General features: G+C 40.6%; 1 protein-coding gene across 1 annotated transcript; it reads left to right on the top strand.

Annotated features, from left to right (window-relative positions):
* Positions 1-6862: 6862 nt before the first annotated feature.
* Positions 6863-19732, top strand: mpp1 (MAGUK p55 scaffold protein 1). The gene is made up of 12 exons (XM_083926935.1): positions 6863-7195; positions 12899-13027; positions 13119-13197; positions 14316-14401; positions 14517-14585; positions 16602-16798; positions 17517-17620; positions 17707-17787; positions 17963-18043; positions 18138-18340; positions 18791-18865; positions 18955-19732. Exons 1-12 carry the CDS (start codon positions 7073-7075, stop codon positions 19129-19131), a joined length of 1404 nt encoding a protein of 467 aa, XP_083783061.1. The 5' UTR covers positions 6863-7072; the 3' UTR covers positions 19132-19732.
* Positions 19733-20035: the final 303 nt, after the last annotated feature.

Raw genomic sequence — 20035 nt, 5'->3', positions numbered from 1 at the left:
GCACCTTTAATCTCACATTTGTCGATATGCCTGCGACATCTCCTGTCGTTAAATGTGGGTAGAATTGGCATGACATGCGTGGGTCCCTTGACCTCAATACCACCTGCCTTTTAAAACAAAAAAAAACATGCAAAACAAACACTCACACACACTAAATACACATCAAGGACCACTCACGCAGGCGTGGACAATATGTTTATTTCTGACATGATTATTGTTGGTAGGCTACATATTCACTGTTGACTAAGAAGAAATAAGAAGGAAAGGATGCAAAAGAAAGGGGGGTTACAAAAATAAAGCCTACACAAACATATTAAAAATCATTTAATTTTCTCTATCACTTTGCATAGATAATAACCACACAAACCCATAACGAGGAGCAGAGACTTGAAGGAATGAAGGGCATAAAACAAATGAAGAAAATTGATACATTTCCACAAATTTTCCTGGAGTATATTCTTCTTAGTGCAGATAAAAATGATTTTAAATCATTTATAAAAACAAACAATGGGTGACTTAGCCTACTGTTTCTCCATTTGCTACAGTGAAGATGACATGATCATATTAACCATGCCAGCAATTTGATATATATAATGTAAAAAAATATGACAAATGACAAGTCAGAATGTCAATTATCTAAAGTGATACCCATTAAAAAAATAAGTAAACAAAACCTTTCTGACATAGGGCTTGATGTGGTCTAATATTCTGTGTCTATTTTTTGAGATATTTTGCATCGGGGTACACTTTATGGATTATTTCAAAATGGATTTATGGCCAACACATGTGGGGTGTGTGTTTTCGAGAGACATATGACTGACTTTTGTGGTCATTTTGGAAGCTTCTGTTATTTATCCTACCCTCGAACAAAATAGCACGCAGAACAAAAATAATTAAAGCTGCAAGCAGCATTGAATGTGCCCTTCCAGTGCTCAAAGTAATTAGGGGCCGCTATAGCGAGGCGTGCCACGCCCAAGTCAAATTATAACATCAAATCAAAAACATAATTGTTCTGAAGCTGTGTCCACAGTTCCATGCATCTTGTGCACCCTAAAGGCCTCAAACATGTGTTCGTAAAGTGAAAATGAATGCACAAAATCCAAGATGGCCGACTTTCTGTTAGGTGAAAAAAAATGACAACATATTCTTCAAGATGAGAGCAATGATCCCACCAAATTTTGTAAACGTCAAAATAACTTTTCCCAACTGTGGCGTGCGTTTGGGGCGCTATGAAGCCCTATGGCCACACACAAGCCCAATCGAATGCAATGCAATTCATGTGTAGCCAATTCTGCTACGTAATCCAGTGAAGAGGTCTAATCAGCCACAATAGGTGAAAACATGTGTGTGCACAAGGTGTGTAGGGTATTTGGGACTCACGGGTGGGCTCAACGGACAAAGCTGTAGAGGAGAAACCAGTATTTGCTTGGTTTAAACTGAAAGCTTAAAGCCAGCAACAAAGATGTGGACAGGCAGGTATACATACTGTAGGCTGCTGTAAACACCCTCTATGAGATTAGATGTGGTTGATAGCAGGTGACGGATGTGTAGGCAGGTGAGCGATCAGGTTTCCCTCTGGGAAATAGACCTATTTTTCCACAGCAGACATTCTGATGTGTCGTAGCAGCAAAAGCACAGGTTATTAATAGCACTAACAATGACTCTGCTCTACTCAAGTGCCCCTGTAAGCCAGTACAGTGAGCTAGTGGGCGCGAATTCATAAAACTGGGTCACTGAAACTGGTCAGGACGCTCCCTCTGGTTTCTCTGTAGAAAGTGGACTGGTTGGGTCGGGGGAGGCTGGCTCTCTTCAGTCGGTGGAGACAGTTGAGATGCTGCTTTTTAAGACACAAGAGTGTATGTATTATGATGTCAGTTGAAGTGGTCTTTGTTTCAGATGAGGTTCCCATTTCTGCAGGAGAGGAGGGAACATCTTATAGAATAGAATTAGAATAGAATTACTTTAATGATCCCAGACTGGGAAAATTATTTTGTTACAGCAGTAGTGGGTCAGCATATAAAACACTATATAATATAGTGAGCAGAGGGCGAGTCACTGAATGTGACATGATGGGAGACGTTAGGCAACAAGACACTAATAGAGTGGTAAATCAGGTGAAACTGCAGCAGAAGTGGTGTGTGCTGCTCACCTCACAGCATTAAGACCTGGGACTATGACAGCGGTTTGAATGAGAGGCAGAAGTGAAGCCAAACGCTTCTTCATCAGGAGCCAGGCTTTAGCAGGCCGGGCCATGTTAGTGGTGAATGGCTGATCCAAAGCTGCATGCTGGCTCCCTCTGGAGTCCTTTATGGAAATTGGCTGTTTATCAGGTAGCTAACACTCATCGCCTGGCTGAATACCTCTTTATTTCTCCCCCAGTCTGTTTTGTTGGGCTTCACAATGAAGAGCAGTGGGGCTCAGCTGTCTGTACAGGATAGACTTGGCCCTATACTGCACACTGGGGCATCCCCCACAACAACAGGAAGGGAAGTTTAACACACCGTACATAAATCCTGATAGAGCATCCAACCATTTTCATGTGTAACAATTTCCGATTACAATTTGTTACAGATCATCTGTACAAAACAAACACTCACACACACGTTAAATACACATCAAGGACCACTCAATCAGTCGTGGACAATATATTTATTTCTGACATGATTATTGTGGCAAGGCTACATATTCACTGTTGACTTGAAGAAATAAGAAGGAAAGGATGAAAAAGAAAGGGGGTTTTACACAAACACTTGATCACTTGGCATAGATAATAACCACACAGACCCATAAAGAGGAGAGACTTCAGCAATGAAGGGAATAAAACAAATAAAGAAAAGTGATACCTTTCCACAAATTTTCCTGGAGTAAATTCTTTTAAGTGCAGATAAAAAGGATTTTAAATAATTTATAAAACAAACAATGGGTGACTTAGCCTACTGTTTCTCAATTTGCTACTGTGAATATGACATGATCATATTAACCATGCCAGAAATTTGATATATATAATGGAAAAAAATATGAGAAATGATAAGTCAGAATGTCAATTATCTAAAAAATCTAACCCAATCCTTTCTGACATAGGGCTTGATGTGGTCTAATACTCTGTGTGTCTATGTTTTGAGATATTTTGCATCGGGGTACACTTTAGGGATTATTTCAAAATAGATTTATTTCCAAAACACGTGGGGTGTGTGTTTTCGAGAGGCAATTGGCTGACTTTTGTGGTCATTTTGAAGGCTTCTGTTATTTATCCTACCCTCGAACGAAATAGCATATACAGATCATCTGTATAAAACTGAGGTTAGGGGCGATTTGTAGAGGTAAAGTAAATAATGACCTTTTGCATATTGGCTACCAGACATAAATCATGTGTGGGCTATTCCAAATCCTCTGGTAATACATTATTAGGCATCCTCTGTAGTGATCATGTCATTGATTCATTTGAAAACCACTCTTTTATGTTGTTTCAGGAGCCTAAAGTGCAGGCTGTGTAGATGTAAATGGATCCAGTAATACTTGTGAAAATAAAGTGTATGTGGTTGATAGCAGGTGACGGATGTGTACACAGTACACATTGCGAAAATTAGGAACATTGTGTCTCAGAAAGATGCAGAAAAACTAGTCCATGCATTTGTTACTTCTAGGCTGGACTACTGCAACTCCTTATTATCAAGCTGCTCCAATAAGTCTGTTGAGAGTCTCCAGTTGGTCCAAAATGCTGCAGCTCGTGTACTAACTAAAACAAACCGAAGAGATCATATTTCTCCTGTATTAGCTTCTTTGCACTGGCTAACTGTAAAATCTAGAATAGAATTTAAAATCCTACAAAGCTCTTATTGGTCAGGCTTCGTCGTATCTTAAAGAGCTCATAGTACCGTATTACCCGACTAGATCGCTGCGCTCTGAGAATGCAGGGCTACTCGTCATTCCTAGAGTCTCCAAAAGTGGAAATGGAGGCAGAGCCTTCAGCTACCAAGCTCCTCTTCTCTGGAACCGACTCCCAAGTGTTGTTCGGGAGGCAGACACTTTCCCCATATTTAAGAGTAAACTTAAAAATGTCCTTTTTGATAAAGCTTACAGCTAGGGCTAAGAGCCCTTAGCTGTGTTGTTAGTTTTAAGCTGATTTTGTTCTGTTTAATTATGCTGCCATAGGCCTAGTCTGCCGGGGGATAATACTTTTCCTAATACTCTGACCTTCTCTCCTCTCTGTCTGTGTCATTCATGTCTCATCAATGCATGTTACTAATACAACTTCTTCCCCGGAGTTATTTGTGCTTTGTCGTCTCGCAGATCTCTGCTGATGGTGGTGATGCCTACTGCCGTGGTCCTGTGGGTAGGTCTCTGCTGATGGTGGTGATGCCTACTGCCGTGGTCCTGTGTGTAGGTCTCTGCTGATGGTGGTGGTGCCTGCTGCCGTGGTCCTGTGCAGGTCTCTGCTGATGGTGGTGGTGCCTGCTGCCTTGGTCCTGTGTGCAGGTCTCTGCTGATGGTGGTGGTGCCTGCTGCCGTGGTCCTGTGTGCAGGTCTCTGCTGATGTTGGTGGTGCCTGCTGCCCTGGTCCTGTGCGAAGGTCTTGGCTGGTGGTGGTGGTGCCTGCTGCCGTGGTCCTGTGGTCCTGTGTGCAGGTCTCTGCTGATAGTGGTGGTGCGTGCTGCAGTGGTCCTGAGTGTAGGTCTCTGCTGATGGTGGTGGTGCCTGCTGCCGTGGTCCTGTGGTCCTGTGGTCCTGTGTGCAGGTCTCTGCTGATAGTGGTGGTGCGTGCTGCCGTGGTCCTGTGTGTAGGTCTCTGCTGATAGTGGTTGTGCCTGCTGCCGTGGTCCTGTGTGCAGGTCTCTGCTGATAGTGGTGGTGCCTGCTGCCGTGGTCCTGTGTGCAGGTCTCTGCTGATGGTGGTGGTGCCTGCTGCCGTGGTCCTGTGTGCAGGTCTCTGCTGATAGTGATGGTGCCTGCTGCTGTGGTCCTATGGTCCTGTGTGTAGGTCTCTGCTGATCGTGGTGATGCCTGCTGCCGTGGTCCTGTGTGTAGGTCTCTGCTGATCGTGGTGATGCCTGCTGCCGTGGTCCTGCATGACGCTTCCTACTTCTTCTATAACTATTAGTCATTTATACTGCCACTAGTCTTATAAATTATAAAATTTGTAGCCATAAAAACACCATCAGTGGTATGTCTTGCTGTATTGTAGCTGCAATTGCCCCTACTCATCATTGATCATGTTTGTCATAATTATTATCATTTTCATATTCTATCACCTTAGATGTGCCTGTTCCTACTATTCTGCTGTATTAACTGCCATAACATATAAGTAATATTCACATTACTATAGATATTGTTATAGTTCCTGTTACTCTTTGGCTGCTTGCATCCCTGGAAGTGTGTCAGTCTCTCTGTCTTTTGTCTGTCTTTGTCTTTCTCTCTTTCTCTCTCCTTTTCTTCCTCCCCAACCGGTCAAGACAGATGGCCGTCCTCCACAGAGCTGGGTCTGTCTGACGCCCCTGCCTGTTATAGGGCAGGTTTTCGTTGCCACTGTACTCTACAGAGGAATTGTTGGGTCTATGCGTACTCTGTAAAGTGTCCTGAGATAACGTTTGTTATGATTTGGCACTATAAATAAAACTGAATTGAATTGAATAGTATACAGGGCTTGGTAGTGATGGATTGCTGCAAATGTAATCAGACAAGATTACACCCGAGTTTTTAAAAGATGGCCATTTTAAAACTCTGAATCTTTTTTCATGATGAATGCTATTAACTCGTAAAAATCATGCCTGCCAAAGGAAACAGCATCCCGCTTGTTAACACACACAATGCGTGTAGTTTGTGCAAGTACTGTTTTTGTAAGGTTAGTTTGATTTGGCCAGCTGTAGCCTAAATGTTTTTTATTTAGTAATCAAACACTATTCAGATTTTATATATTTCTTCGTAAACCAATGCATAACGTTATTTTATTTTACAAAAAAAGAAATGCCATGAGCCTTATTTGTCCACATTAACTGATGAATCAGCAGCTGGGATCCCCGTCAGTGTGCATCCCTGTAGCCAGATAGTGAAGCTCTGCTGAAAACGCTGCGGTAATGCCGCATTCAAGTACTGTCTGACATGTTTATGAAACTATGTAGGCTACATTTACTTATCGTTCTTAAGTACCATGGGCTTCTAATTACAGTGTTAAAATAGGCCTATCCTACTTGTACTTTACTTGAGTATTCCCATTTTCTGCAGCTTTCTACTTTTACTCCACTACATTTCAGACACAATTGTACTTTTTACTCCACTATGTATTTGATAATTAACAAATTAACAAATACATTGTGATATATTATTAAGGATAAAGACAATGGTAGATAAAGATAAAGACCTGAGGGTGTGTAGGCTATAGTGAATACAAAATAGCCCCAACCTGTACCAGCTTTAACATATTAAGCTTTAATGTACAAACTAATACATCACTTATAATCCAGTAAAATAATATACATAATTTTGAAAGAAATACCAAATACTTAAAGTTTGTATTTCCCCTTTTTATTTTACATTTTAAAATAGGCATGTTTGCCTATTAAGTGAATGTATCCGCAATTTAGAAAATATGCATAGGTAAAATATAAACTTAGCAGTGTAGTATCAAGCATTTTCTGTGGGCTTTACTAGAGGAAACACAGCAAAATAATAATAAAAAAAAACCATAAAACAACTCATGTTAAATGCTCTATTGTGCTTTTAATTTACGTTCGGGAACAATTCAATGCACGAACCTAATATACAACTGGAGTGTGGGATTTTTGAGCTTCCGGGAGGCCCCTGAACGCAGCATAAGCCTGCCCCTGTGAGCAGCAGTCAGTTACATGTTTACTTGCTTTGTCAGCGGTGTCCCCGCAGCACATATCTCCTGTACCTCACCTGCTGCCGACCAAAACCTTGGACTCTTATCTCGGAGTGACTTATCACACCGTCACGGCTCCTTATCACCGTATTAATCCGCTCTCGCAACAGTTTGTGGCCAGCCTATTGCGGACCTTGAGCGGGGGCACATCGGGTTCACCGTTTCTTTTTTTTTTTTTTTATAGCTAGCGGAAAGATGACGTTAAAATCCAATAAAAACGAACCCGCTGTCATACTGGAGTCGGTCAACAGCGTCCGGACAGCCCTCTCGGACCTCTACCTGGAGAAGCTCCTTCAAAACAAACCAAAGTCTGACAAGGTAGGGTGTCGTTTTAGTCTTTTTTAACCTTGTTTTCCCTTTGCCCCTCAGATCTTGATGTACATGTTTGCTTCCGGGGAGGCAGAGATGGGGCACATGACCCATGTTTGTTCCTCGACAAGATCTCTAAAAATAGACCCAGTCGTGTTTTCGTGATACAACTTACAACAAGTGAACGTGTTGATGGAGAACATGCACCAAACGAGCAGCAGCCGTGCCGGTAACCACTGCATTGCTCATTGTTGCACAGTCAGCCTCGGATCCCAGTAGACATTACTCTGGCAATTTCACTTCTGCATTACCCTCCAAACTACACAAGGGAATCATTTAGAAAATTGGGGAAACGAAGCTATACATCACATGCCAGGCGGTCCATATGTCTAGCTGTGATCACAAGACACTGAGTAAGTGGTCCAGTTGGTATAGAGCCAGACAATTTGTATTATAACCATAGGCTCATAGTCATGTTTAACTGTGCCAGTGAAGTCACATAGGGAAGGTTTTCGTTGTCACTGTACTCAGTGGAGGAAGTGTTGGGTCTAAATATGTAAATCATAACTAAGTCATAGAGTGTGGTCTTTACCTAGTCTGTAAAGTGTCCTGAGATTACTTTTGTGATGATTTGGCACAATAAATAAAATTGAATTGTATATTAAAGTTACATATTTAGGCTCATTTCTGAGACAATGACATGTAGTTTTAAAACGGAAAGGTAGGAAATAAAGTTCAAGTCAGTCAAATGTGTAACTTGGCCTACAGCTACAAGTGCTGGGCTGCTGCCGCTGCTGAATTAGTGTCAACAGTCAGCTGAGGCCAGGCAGGTTGTTTACTACATCACACTGTACCAGGTTGGTATTTAAGGCATAAACTTGTTTTCGAGTTTCACGGCTGGATTATGTTGCGAAACCCTTGCCTTTGCCTTTAAGATGGGCCACAGCTGATATGTGTGACCACCTGTGACCCCAAGGTACTTCAAACACTAGTTTGTTTAAATCCATGCATGTTATTTTTTTTCTGGTGGCCTAGGAATCTGAAAGAGAGCAGCTCTTGTTCACAAAGCCAGAAACCAGAGTTCCAAACTAGTAATGTCGTCATGTATAAAGTCTGGAGCTGCTCCATAGACAATGAATGGAGACAGATTTTGTGTTTTCTCCTTTTTTGTGCCCAGTTTTCTCAGTGCTGAAATAGAAAATGTCCCCATGAACTCAGAACACCCCCCTGGCTGCTCTGTGTCTTCTATAACATCTTTCCCAGTTCACTGTCTGGAGCAGCTCCACACTTTATACTTGACGACGTCACTAATTTGAGTTTTAGCGCTCAAGCTTTTGGATTTGGGAGAGAGTTGTTCATGCTTGCGAATATTTTTGGACTGTCTTAGACCATAGGAATAACAAGTATGGGTATTGAGATTGGGCGTAGTTCCCCTTTAAATCCTTGACGACTTCCCAGGCCTCAGTTTGGCAGCCAGTTCTGCCGAGGGAACTCTGTGTCCTAAACTCCTTCAGTGAATTTGAAAAGTCAGCAGTGAGCTGCTGAGGGAAACGGTGAAGGGAGGAAACTCCTTTCCTGACATCAGCAGTTAGCAGCGCAATAGCCTTAAGTCACAATCTTGTCACCGTGTTCTTCTGCGCAATGCTGATTTGTGAAATCTGTGTGAGTAAGTGAGGTCATATGGCTCATTATCCCACAGTGCAGACTGCGGTGTGTAATGCTGCTTGTATTGTGGTACAGAAGTGTATTGTACGTGCCATCTAGCTGATTTGATTGACTTTGGTAATGAAACTAAGTAAAGTGGGGCAGCCTGTTCTTTTGTGTGTACGTTCTACTTAAGTAGTGTTGTTCTGCCTTACACTGGGTTATGTTCCTCTGGAGACTACTCTGCATACTTTGGACTGACTAGCCCTATACATAGACAGTCATTCATGCATTTCAACTCAAGGACAACAATACAAGTTGTTATGTTAGCCACAAGATTTGCTGTCATGTTAACACCCAAACAAGTTCATGCAAGTCAGGCAGGGGAGACCTTGAATGGGATGGAGGACTAATGTCAACAGTACTGGCTTCCAACAGCGCTCCCAGCTGTATCTGTAGGTTCTTTTCAAATTCTCCGATTCCTACATAGATCAAATAAAGATTTCCTCCTGTGTTCCTTTAAGAGATCAATACTTCTTTGCCTTTTGGCAGGAGATGAGACCCACCCTTAATCATGCAGGGGGAAAGGATTAATAATTAATATTTATTGACTTGAAAGGCCAATCATCCCAAGATAAAGAGACATATTGTGATGTAATGTAATCAGTCATATTAGATCATGGTACTGTGTGGAGAAAAACAGCTAGAACAATAGCTACAGATCTTCATTGTGTATTATCTCATCCAAAGATTGGCTTTCTGAAATTCACTCTTGTTTGATGTACCTCAAACAAACCAAACCTACCTTTTTAGATGAGATGAGCAGAACACTCTGTTCTTTCCCAAATGCGTTCTGCCTTTCACTCAGCCGTTTGTTTATCTCCACACCCGAGACTGGCATTCATCACGAAAGGGGTTCCTGACTCTAGTTATAGTAACATCTAGGGCTGTCATGACTTCATCCATTTGATGCAATTTTCGTTTAAAAAAATCATTCCAGCACTGACTACTATGCCATTGAAAGATCAACAGATTGTTGGTTTTATGCACTGAAAAAAGTCATTCACATTTTCAAATTCTTCTTTAAAAAGAGGCTACATAGTGTCAAGTGTGATACAACCACCATTTTAGGGGGGCGTACATCACTATGGCCACATTTAAATACTACTACTATTTGAAATGGGGAAATCGCAGATCCTGCTTTTCATTTAAAGCTAATTAAAAGCTAATTTCCATCGATTTTCAATTCAAAATTTCCATCGAACACCCCTAGTAACATCATAGACCGTATAAAAGGAGTGGATGCAGCCACCGTAATGTCACCCATTGGTCTTCAGTATCATGTTTTTGTTATTTTTTGGAGCCAGAAGTCTCCATATTTGAGCGGAAGAGTGGTGGAGCTGTTGGTGGTGGTGATGTTATTAGCTAACACTGTCTAGCTAGCTTGGTTAGCAAATTGCATCTGTAACTCATGTGAAATGTGATATTATTTGCTAATTCTGCCTAGCAAAATAAGGCCTAAAACAAAATGTACCAACTGGAAAAAATGAACTCTTTAGAGTGCTGAACAAGACATTTGTAGGTGACCAAAAGGTTAAAAAACTTTAATCGAGTGAAAACCTACTGTGGAAGGGAAAGCACAGTGCCATGGATAGGCCTTACTAGGCTTCTACCCTGATTGACATGTCACTAGTTAGTCGCAAGGTATGAAAGCATACCCTGCATCTCGTTTGTTTTACTCTAAATGGGACCATACTTTACTAAATGAACATGATGCTGTATTGAAGAAGACTTGAAACTAGTGATTAAGACCATGCACTCATTAGAAAAATGTTTACTGAGTGAAATCAATCTGTCCTTTTTTTGCAGCCAGTAGAGTGAGCCACTGCTGGGCATTAGAAAGAATGCAGGTTTAAGGCGCTTCTGCATTAGCTTCACTTTTGAGACCAGAAGGGTACGCCCACTTCATTTACAGTCAGCAAGTAACGCGTTTACTGTTAACAGTGATTGGAAACGCATTTTGACAAAGCAGATGAATGACTTTCATCATTTATCTCTTTACACTCTGATTTTAATTAAAAATGCCCTTTACTGCCAGTCCAAATCCAATCAGGTGAATACGTTAGCATTCAGCTGTGAGACACATTCCCTCTACAGCCCACAGTATGTGAGAAATCTGTTACATTCTTCAGATAGCTTCAGTTGTTTTGTGCTAAAGCCCTTCGATTTAACCTTTTATCTGTTTCCTTCCTGCTCAGTCCTGAGGGTCAGCACTCTGCTGAGAGGAGATAAAGTCTCCTGCTCTGTGCCTTGAGGACCCAGTATTTGTGAAAATAGGTTTGGACAGTTATTCCTGCCTATAATAGGCATACAAAGTTTCTCTAAATTGGTAAAATAATTAAACAACCCTTTCTGGTACTTTTTACTCACAATTTTTTATTAAGTTAATGTATGCCACTCATAAGATCACAAATATGTAGTCCCACCAAATGTCTTTCCCATTGTATTTAAAGCAACTCTAAACTGAAAATAACCTTTTGCTATAGAAATAACAAATAAGACACATTTGGAGTTCAGAGATTGAAATCAGTGTGTGCGGCTTCAGGACAGATTTGTATGTGGAGATTTTATCTGTAGCAAGATTGCTGCGCATATTCCTTTCCTCAGAGGATGTAATTTAATTGCTCCATCATTGGACTCCATCCAAATATTCCCTCCTGGTACTGTACAGTCCTGACATATAACCGCACAAGGCTGTGAAATATCATGTTGCACAGAAAAACAACTGCTTGGCTTTCATGACCAGTTGGATAGTTGGGTTTTCCAGAGCAGCCAAAGGTCAAAAGGGTGTGACACATACATGTAAAGATAACAATGTTACTAAAACCACAAATTTTTAATGAAGAGGACATGGATGAAACCCCATGTAACACACCAGACTGTGTGCTGTTGCAGTTTCCACAGTATTTCAGGGCTAAGGTTACAGGTGAGGAGGAGGAAGGTGATAATGATATTTATTGGTTTATTGTAGTTCTGCTGATGCTGGAAGATAGATTATATATTGTTTTGCTGAAGCAGTGCTGATGTGTCATTTCCATGCATTTGTGCTGACACAGGTATTCGTGTCTCTGGTGTCACTTTAGTGACCAATTTATGTACTTTTTGATATTGTGCACTCATTGTTCTATATTATACATGAATGCTATCCACAGAAGGCCACTTTACTCCCCATGTATCTTATAGGACAGCATGAAAATATGTAAAATGTAGTAGTTTTGTTGAATAACGATATTACATACGATAAATAAACTGAAAGTAAAGTGTACTCTGCTGCTTTCAGTAAATGAAAAGAAATGATTTCTAACATTTTTTTATTGAAGAAGCTGAACATTGAACTGAACATAAAAGGCACCATTAAAGAAAAAAAATGTTCTGCAGCCCTAGTATCTTAGACATTTAATGGGATTCCTAGAAAAATGGCATGTGGATGTCTTCTCAGACCAGGATCTAGACAAGAGACCATCTTATGTTGACACTCTGAGAGCAACAAGGACATTTTCTGGGGATAGGGATTCCCTGTTTTTGACTCGTCTTTGGGTTCATTTAAATGTAAAAACACAGTAAGACAGCGGTCTTTGGTCTCCTCTTTGATTTCTACACCAAACTTGAAGTATGAATTTAAAGACTATACTTTGGAGAATCGTCTTCCTTACGTCCATGCTACTCTTTGATGTGACCCCCGATGAGACCGGTGGTATCCATGACCACATGAACCAGGTGGACCAGATCACCGGACGTGGCTAATGAAGTGTTAAAACGCTGGGTTAATTTTCAACCTTGAACATATGTTGAAACTGCAAATGAAACAAAGCGGTCGGCACACAGCTTTCACTGCAGTCATTGGGAATGCTGTGTGATCCAATCTGTCCCAATGAGCTGACTGTTAATCTTGAGATACATTCATTTGCATAAAGGAATGTTTAAACTTCTCATTTGTGGCAGAGTTGATTTCATTTTATGCAAGATAAAAACAATAAATGTTGCATTTTCTTTATTTGTCTTTAACAGGCTGCTATGCAAACCTATGAGAATAAGGGAGCTGAGGTGTACACCAACGGTAGTGCTGGACACATGAACGGCACAGAGCTGACCAGGATGAAAGAAGTCGAATTTGAAAAGAATCCTTCAGAGCCAATGGTATGCTGTCTGCCTCTACACACACATTGCTATATTTTCATATTTGTGTAGGTGCTGAAGCCTGTTCACTGACTGTGGTCTTTGTCTGCAGGGGGTTACTCTGAAGCTGAATGACAAACAAAGGTGCACCGTGGCCAGAATATTGCACGGGGGCATGATCCACAGACAAGGTAATTAATCACATTTGATTGGATTTAGTCGGTGAGTGTGCCAACCTGGTCTGTGTGTTAGTAAGTCCTCTAGCCGTAAAGCTTTCTTAGCATGAGCATCTACCGTACTGGAGGAGGTCGACAGAAATAGTATACAGGATATCTCAGACCAGACACAAACTGATTTCTGTTTATATTAATCTGTTATGATAATTAATATAATACACTTATCTTCTTTTCTTTGTGCAATAACTTTATCCACCACTTAAGTGCAATCATTTAATCTTACACATTTCCTCTACATTTAACTTATCTGATTTAATTTCCCGTGAATCGACCTCATATATTTGACTAAGAGTTTATTGCTTACTGTTTATTGCTTATATATATATATATATTCTGTATTTATATTCTGTATTTATTTAGCTTAGAGTTTATTGGTTATCTTTTACTGTATTTTTTTATACCTCCCTCGTGTTTTTGTAAGCTGCTGGAAACTCAAGTTCCTTGCGGGAGTTCATCCCAAAGGGATCAATAAAGAGAAGTCTAAGTGTAATCATCTGTAATATGTAAAAGAAAGAAAAAAAACTATTTCTAATGCAATTAATGGCAAAAAAGTGAGTAAGGAGTTGTTTGATATAAAGCAAGTCAAGGTGCTATACACTGTGAAAGTATCAAAATGCTGTAGCCACAGAGAGATGCACACAGACGTATTCAGAAACTGTGACTTTAAACGAGCCGTCAGGACTTCTGTACGGTTATGATGTCACAACTAAACAAGTAGGGTGCTGCTGCAGTGCTGTTACAGTCATTCTCTGGTTGCAATGATGGTGCAGAGACAGAGAGAGGTTAGATGTTGAAGACCTGGAAACACTGAACAATGAGAGCGGATTGGGCTTTTTCAGGAGGGGGGGCTTAAAGAGACAGGAGCTAATTGTTTCAGACAATTAATGAATACAGGTATATTCAGACAGACAGTATGAGAAAAAAAATAATGTGGTTTTTGAAGATTAAAGCATGTAAACCCGAAACTACAAGACAAACCTGATGCAAAATAACGGCACTACAGACACTGAGCTGGAACACAGAAGAGCATATTTGGAGCAACTACACTTCCTCTGGTTTGTCCCTCTCTCCAGGGTCCTTACACGAAGGGGATGAAATAGCAGAAATCAACGGGAAAAGTGTGACGAACCAAAGTGTAGATCAGCTCCAAAAGATCCTGGTAAGTTGATATCTCATAACTTAGATTTCGGCACAAAAGTCAATCCAAATCTTTATGTAAGCATCACACTTTAAACCACTAAATATGTGTAAAACTGTGTCTTCTTTAAACACAGAAAGAAACCAACGGAGTGGTCACAATGAAGATCGTACCCAACCTGCAGAGTCGGTCCCGAGCCTGTGAGGTAATAACATGACCGGCAGAATATGCACTCAGCTGTGGCCTGCTGTGAATTCTGTGTTGCACATGTGTTCTCTCCAAACTCTGAATTTGCATGAGTAAACCAAGAAAATGAGCCTCACATTCAGATCCAATGATTGCTTCTAGTGGTATGATCTACAAGGATGGGTTTGATTGCATTTCTTACAGGTTTTCTCTCCGCAGATAACTGTTTAAAAAGGATTTTGTTCTTTTATGAGGTGAATCTGCTGTTAGTCAATGAACAACTCAGGTGACTATTAAATAAATGTAAAGAACATCACTCACATTAGTTTTGCTAGTTTGACTTGAACCACTTTGGTAGTGTGTTTCATTCTGCCATCTACTGGCCACATCACATTTTTCTGGGAGCCATTCACTCGCTTCCTATGGATTAAAAATGGCCGCTGGCTTGATTTAGCAACATATAACACTAGTCTGTGGCATTGTATAAGAAAATGGCTTTAATTCAATGACCACAAAGAAGAAATCCACTGCATTCAGTGACGTTGCTCTTCTCCTAATACCTTTTTATCGCTGCATTAAGTTCCGTCTTTGCTGTGGTCAGTGATGGCAGTCTACTTAACAGCTTATAGGCCATTAATATGTAGACATAGTTAATACGCTTTTCATTCTTTAATGCTCATAGTGCATCATTTTTGGTGTCCCAGACCACTCCAGTATACCCACTCTCACTATTAAGTATTCATTTTGTCTGTGTACTGTACTACTACCACAGGAGTAACTTGGGGAAACCATAAATGTTCATGAACTCCACTAACAGTAGACATATTTCACCCTGAGGAGAATTTACACAGGTTCCTGCTGTGATCTTTGACAGTTAAAATACATATAAGTAATTTCTCTCCAGTCTGGAGTCTAAACAAGCTGTACACAGCTGCTCAACTGTGAGCAGCTTCTTAATTGGATTTTAAGAAGAAGCTTCTATATGTTTTCTGCAGATCAGCTGCAGGAGGAGGATTGATAATTTGATAAATAAGACCTCACGTCTGGACCTGGATTATTTGAATTGAGCTGTCCACGATCATATAAATGTGTAAATTCTCTTTAAGGCTGAATTTCCCAATTAACATTTGCAGACCTTTTTTATTTTATTTTTTTATGTGCAATAGAATGGTTACAATAGTGTTTAGTGTAAGACTAAACACTTCATGCTGTTGAAAGACAGAAGAGGTAGTAGAGTCTCAAAAGAATTAGACATAATTGAACAACAACGAACAACACAAAAAAGAGAAAAGAAACCAACAAAACAAAAACAACCAGGGACAAAAAAAGAAAAGAAGTTCAACTCAACTGGTCGAGCCTTTGCAAAAATCTAAATGTATGTTAGAAAGTCCCAATATCAATATGTTCTGTATGTACAGGTACTGTAGGTCTTTCATAACAACATGTTCTTAAGGTTAGCTCGCATAATGTTGGTAGATTTTATTCACTGTCGGCAAGCTGTTAAGAGTGAACTGGGGACTGGGAGTTCAAGCCTTGCATGAGCTTACTTAAAACCCACAGTGTAAATGACCGTCCAACATTTGACTGACTTGAGTATTTTTTCAGTGTGTTACTGGCTTGCAAAATATCTGTTGACAGACAGTTATGCTCAGCCAGCATCTGGCACAGCTGTTTGTCATTTGTGACAAATATCTCTGAACAGACACAAAACTGAAGGAAGTGTCTTCTTAGAGGTCAGAGAAATTAAATTGTTTTGTGTTTTAATGTAGAATGGAATAAACTTTACGTTGAACAAATAAAAAAAAAATACAACAGAACAACAGAAAAATAGCCAATTATAACGATGAACAACATTTGTAAGTAAATGTAGGAAGAAGCACCCCGCTTGTCTAGTCCTACCCCTGATCATCGAAAGGTTAACTGAAAGACTGAACACATTGGTAAGGTCTGCAGGTCATCATCAATGCCGTATCATTAATGAATAAAGTGTGCATGTGCTCAATCTTTTCCCAACATATTTACTCTTCATCTACAGACGTACATGAGGGCCCAGTTTGACTATGACCCAGCCATGGATGACATCATCCCATGCAAAGAGGCAGGTCTGAAGTTTCAAACTGGTGACATCATTCAGATTATCAACAAGCAGGACCCCAACTGGTGGCAGGGCAGAGTGGAGAGCGGTGTTGCTGACTTCGCTGGACTGATCCCGTCCCTGGAGCTCCAGGAATGGTAAACAGCTCTGTTATGCTATCTGGTGAAGAATCCTGCAGTATGAAGTCACACTGCATGCCAAACATTGACATAGCATTATGAGCCACATCAGCAATGAGAAAAAAATCCTATTTTCCAATGTTTTAGTGTGTTAAGTGACTAATGCAGACAACAATTTTTGAAATTGGTCCAGTGTTGAGCGAGGGCACTACAGCCTGCAGTCACGAAAGGATGGTAATGTAATCCTCTGTCTATTTACGTCCACTAAAAGTCCTGGTTTTTGCCACTTCAAGCTAACATAAGTGTCTGAACACATTATGGAAAGGACCTTACGGACAAATAAAACGTTTTTCATTACCTTTCGCTTGATCCGGTCATGTCTAAGCAAGTCTCGCTCAAGAAGTCTCTTTCTGAATTCTGGTGCGGCCTCTTCAACATTGTGGAAATGATTCAAAATTCAGCCATGTGAAAACCTCTTTTATATCTTCTTTTTAGAGATGGTTATTATCACAATTTGAGCCTGTCGGGGGAAATTTGACGGTTCCTAAGTGCCCTGCAGGAGTACAATGCAGTCTGATACGCAGCTGCAGGCTGTAGCACTCTCGCTCAATACTGGGCCAATTTCAAAAATGGTTGTCAGCATTAGTCACTTAGACACAGAAACATGGGGAAATAGGGTGCAAAGGTTTGAAAATACAGAAGTTTCCCTTTAACCTAAATCTCTTTTCCACTGCAGGAGGGTGGCAAGTAAAAGCAAAAGCAGAGAGGGCAGTCAGTCCTGTAGCCCGTTTGGAAAGAAAAATAAGCGCAAAGACAAGTACCTGGCTAAACACAGCTCGAGTAAGTGTCTCACCGGACCATGTTTTTTCCCCAGTTGTACTGTCGTGCGGGTTCGTCTAAAACAAAATGTTGTGCTTCTGTTGCAGTTTTTGACCAGCTGGATGTGATTTCTTATGAGGAGGTCGTTCAGCTCCCTGCTTTTAAAAGGAAAACACTGGTGCTTATTGGTAAGCTCGGTTACATTATCTGTTAGCGGGATGAAATACTTTAAAGTAAAATAAGACATTTCTGATCATCTATACTGATATAGAAATCTTGTAAATGTACAGAACCTCACAACTTAAAGGTAGTTACATCGTCCATTGAAATGTCCTTAATAAAAATTCTGCTGTTTTCATTTAGGTGCACCTGGCGTAGGACGGAGTCATATCAAAAATGCACTGTTGACCAAATACCCTGAGAAGTTTTCCTACCCTGCACCACGTAAGTAGACCCACAGACTGTTTGTGAATTCCTTTCCATAGAACAACCTGTTTGCTGAATATCCCTGTGGCTAAGTCTGTAACCTTCTACACAGACACCACCAAACCCCAACGCAAGGAGGAGGAGAATGGCCAGGAATATTATTTCATCTCCAATGAAGCCATGACTAAATGCATCTCTGGGAATGAGCTACTGGAGTACGGCAGCTTCCAGGGACATATGTTTGGTACCAAAATAGAGACCATCCAGAAAATCCACGAGCAGGAAAAAATCACCTTGCTGGATGTAGAACCACAGGTTAGTTAAATTTGGTTGTTCTGAAGACATGACATGACATGAAAGGAATAGTCGTGACTGAGGAAAAGTGTATTATTATTTTAACATTGCGTCAAAGTCAACGGGTGGCTTTGCATGCATAAAATTTACCGGATTCTTTATGCGCGTTGTCGTGGTGATTTCATCTTTATATATGTTTTTAACAGAGTAAAAGTAAATAGTTTGTATTGCAAATGTTCTTTAGTAAAATAAAAGTAAGTTCTGCAACACAACTCTTCTTAGAAGTACAATTTATTTAACAAAAAAATGATTAAAGTTCTACACGTAATGGAGACACTACTCCCTTCCACTAGTTAAAAAACTTTTATAAATGCACTCTCTGGCCTGGGAAATGTTGTCCCTGTACAAGCTGTTTCCATGGAGTCAATCAGTCTAACTAAATTCTTCTTTTTTTTCAACATTTTGATCCAGACCTTGAAAGTCTTGCGGACTGCTGACTTTGCACCTCTCGTTGTGTTCATCGCTCCGACCAACACAGCCGCCCAGGTGCCACATCTTTATCTGAATACACCCTTTGAAAAAAAACAGACTCAATCATACAGCACGTGCTGATCCTCTGTGTCTTATCTCCCCAGACGGAAAACCTGCAGATGATCCAGAAAGAGTCGGACGCCATTCTGACCACATACAGACACTTCTTTGACGTGGTTATCGTCAACAACGACGTGGATGAAAGTGTGAAAGGTGTGGAGGAGGCCATGGAGCGTGCCACCTCGACCCCGCAATGGGTGCCTGTATCATGGGTGTACTGACAGATGTCTGACCCCAGTGTTATACCTTTCTGTTGGTAAAAAGCAGTGCAATATCACTCCTTACTCAAAACCAGTTAGTGATGTCCCAGGTGTGTCTGGGTTTACTTTTGGTAAATGCTAGTTGTCACTGAGATTTTTTTTTTTGCACAAATGCATCCAAAAAAAAAAAGCAATATGTAGAAAGGTTTATTTTAGGAAGTGGAGAACCTCACCAAGGATGTTTTTGTTTGGTGGTTTAGACATTTGTGCTTCAGGCTTTTGAGGGGCTGAGGGATAGTTTTGGTGCCGCACACCTTTTGTGATTGTTGGAACGTGAGCAAATGCAAAACAGGACCACAACTGTGAAGGAAATCCTCCCTTTATAAATAAGGATTTTATCGTGTAAAACATTATTATCTTCACTCATTGTCTGTTTTTCTGTTCTCATTAGAATGTGCCATTAAATTGAGATTTTGAAGATGCTTGTTCATATAATGTGTGTGTGCGTGTGTGTGTAACTCTGGACAACCATAATGTCTTCTGCACCAAACCTCGCAGTCAGTCATTGACAATCTCACTTTTCCCATCTCATCAAAATTGTATACCTCATGAGGTACTGTAAAGGCACTTTTAAACAAAAAGAAATAAATTTCCCAGCTCTGTTGCAACAGCTTCTTTGAGTGTGTTTCATGCGGAGACCTGTTCTCCAGAGCACAAAAGGGCTCCAAAGGGCACAAAAATGCCTTCAACTAAATAAAACAGGAAAACACATGGTTGTGTGAAAAATGAGCAAAACCTGTGTAATGTTTATCTCATCTCATCTTCAACCGCTTATCCGGGGTCGGGTCGTGGGGGCAGCAGCTCCAGCAGGGGACCACAAACTTCCCTTTCCTGGGCCACATTAACCAGCTCTAACTGGGGGATC

Source organism: Echiichthys vipera (assembly GCF_963691815.1).
Source record: "Echiichthys vipera genome assembly, chromosome: 14".
In the NCBI taxonomy this organism is placed as follows: domain Eukaryota; kingdom Metazoa; phylum Chordata; class Actinopteri; order Perciformes; family Trachinidae; genus Echiichthys; species Echiichthys vipera.
This window is presented reverse-complemented; position numbering and strand designations above follow the sequence as displayed.

Excerpts from the sequence above, each read along its gene's own strand:
- mpp1 (XM_083926935.1), top strand. The coding sequence starts at position 7,073 with ATGACGTTAAAATCCAATAAAAACGAACCCGCTGTCATACTGGAGTCG. Across the intron at positions 13,028-13,118 it reads AGAATCCTTCAGAGCCAATG|GGGGTTACTCTGAAGCTGAA; the intron begins GTATGCTGTCTG and ends CTTTGTCTGCAG. Across the intron at positions 18,866-18,954 it reads CGACCAACACAGCCGCCCAG|ACGGAAAACCTGCAGATGAT; the intron begins GTGCCACATCTT and ends TTATCTCCCCAG.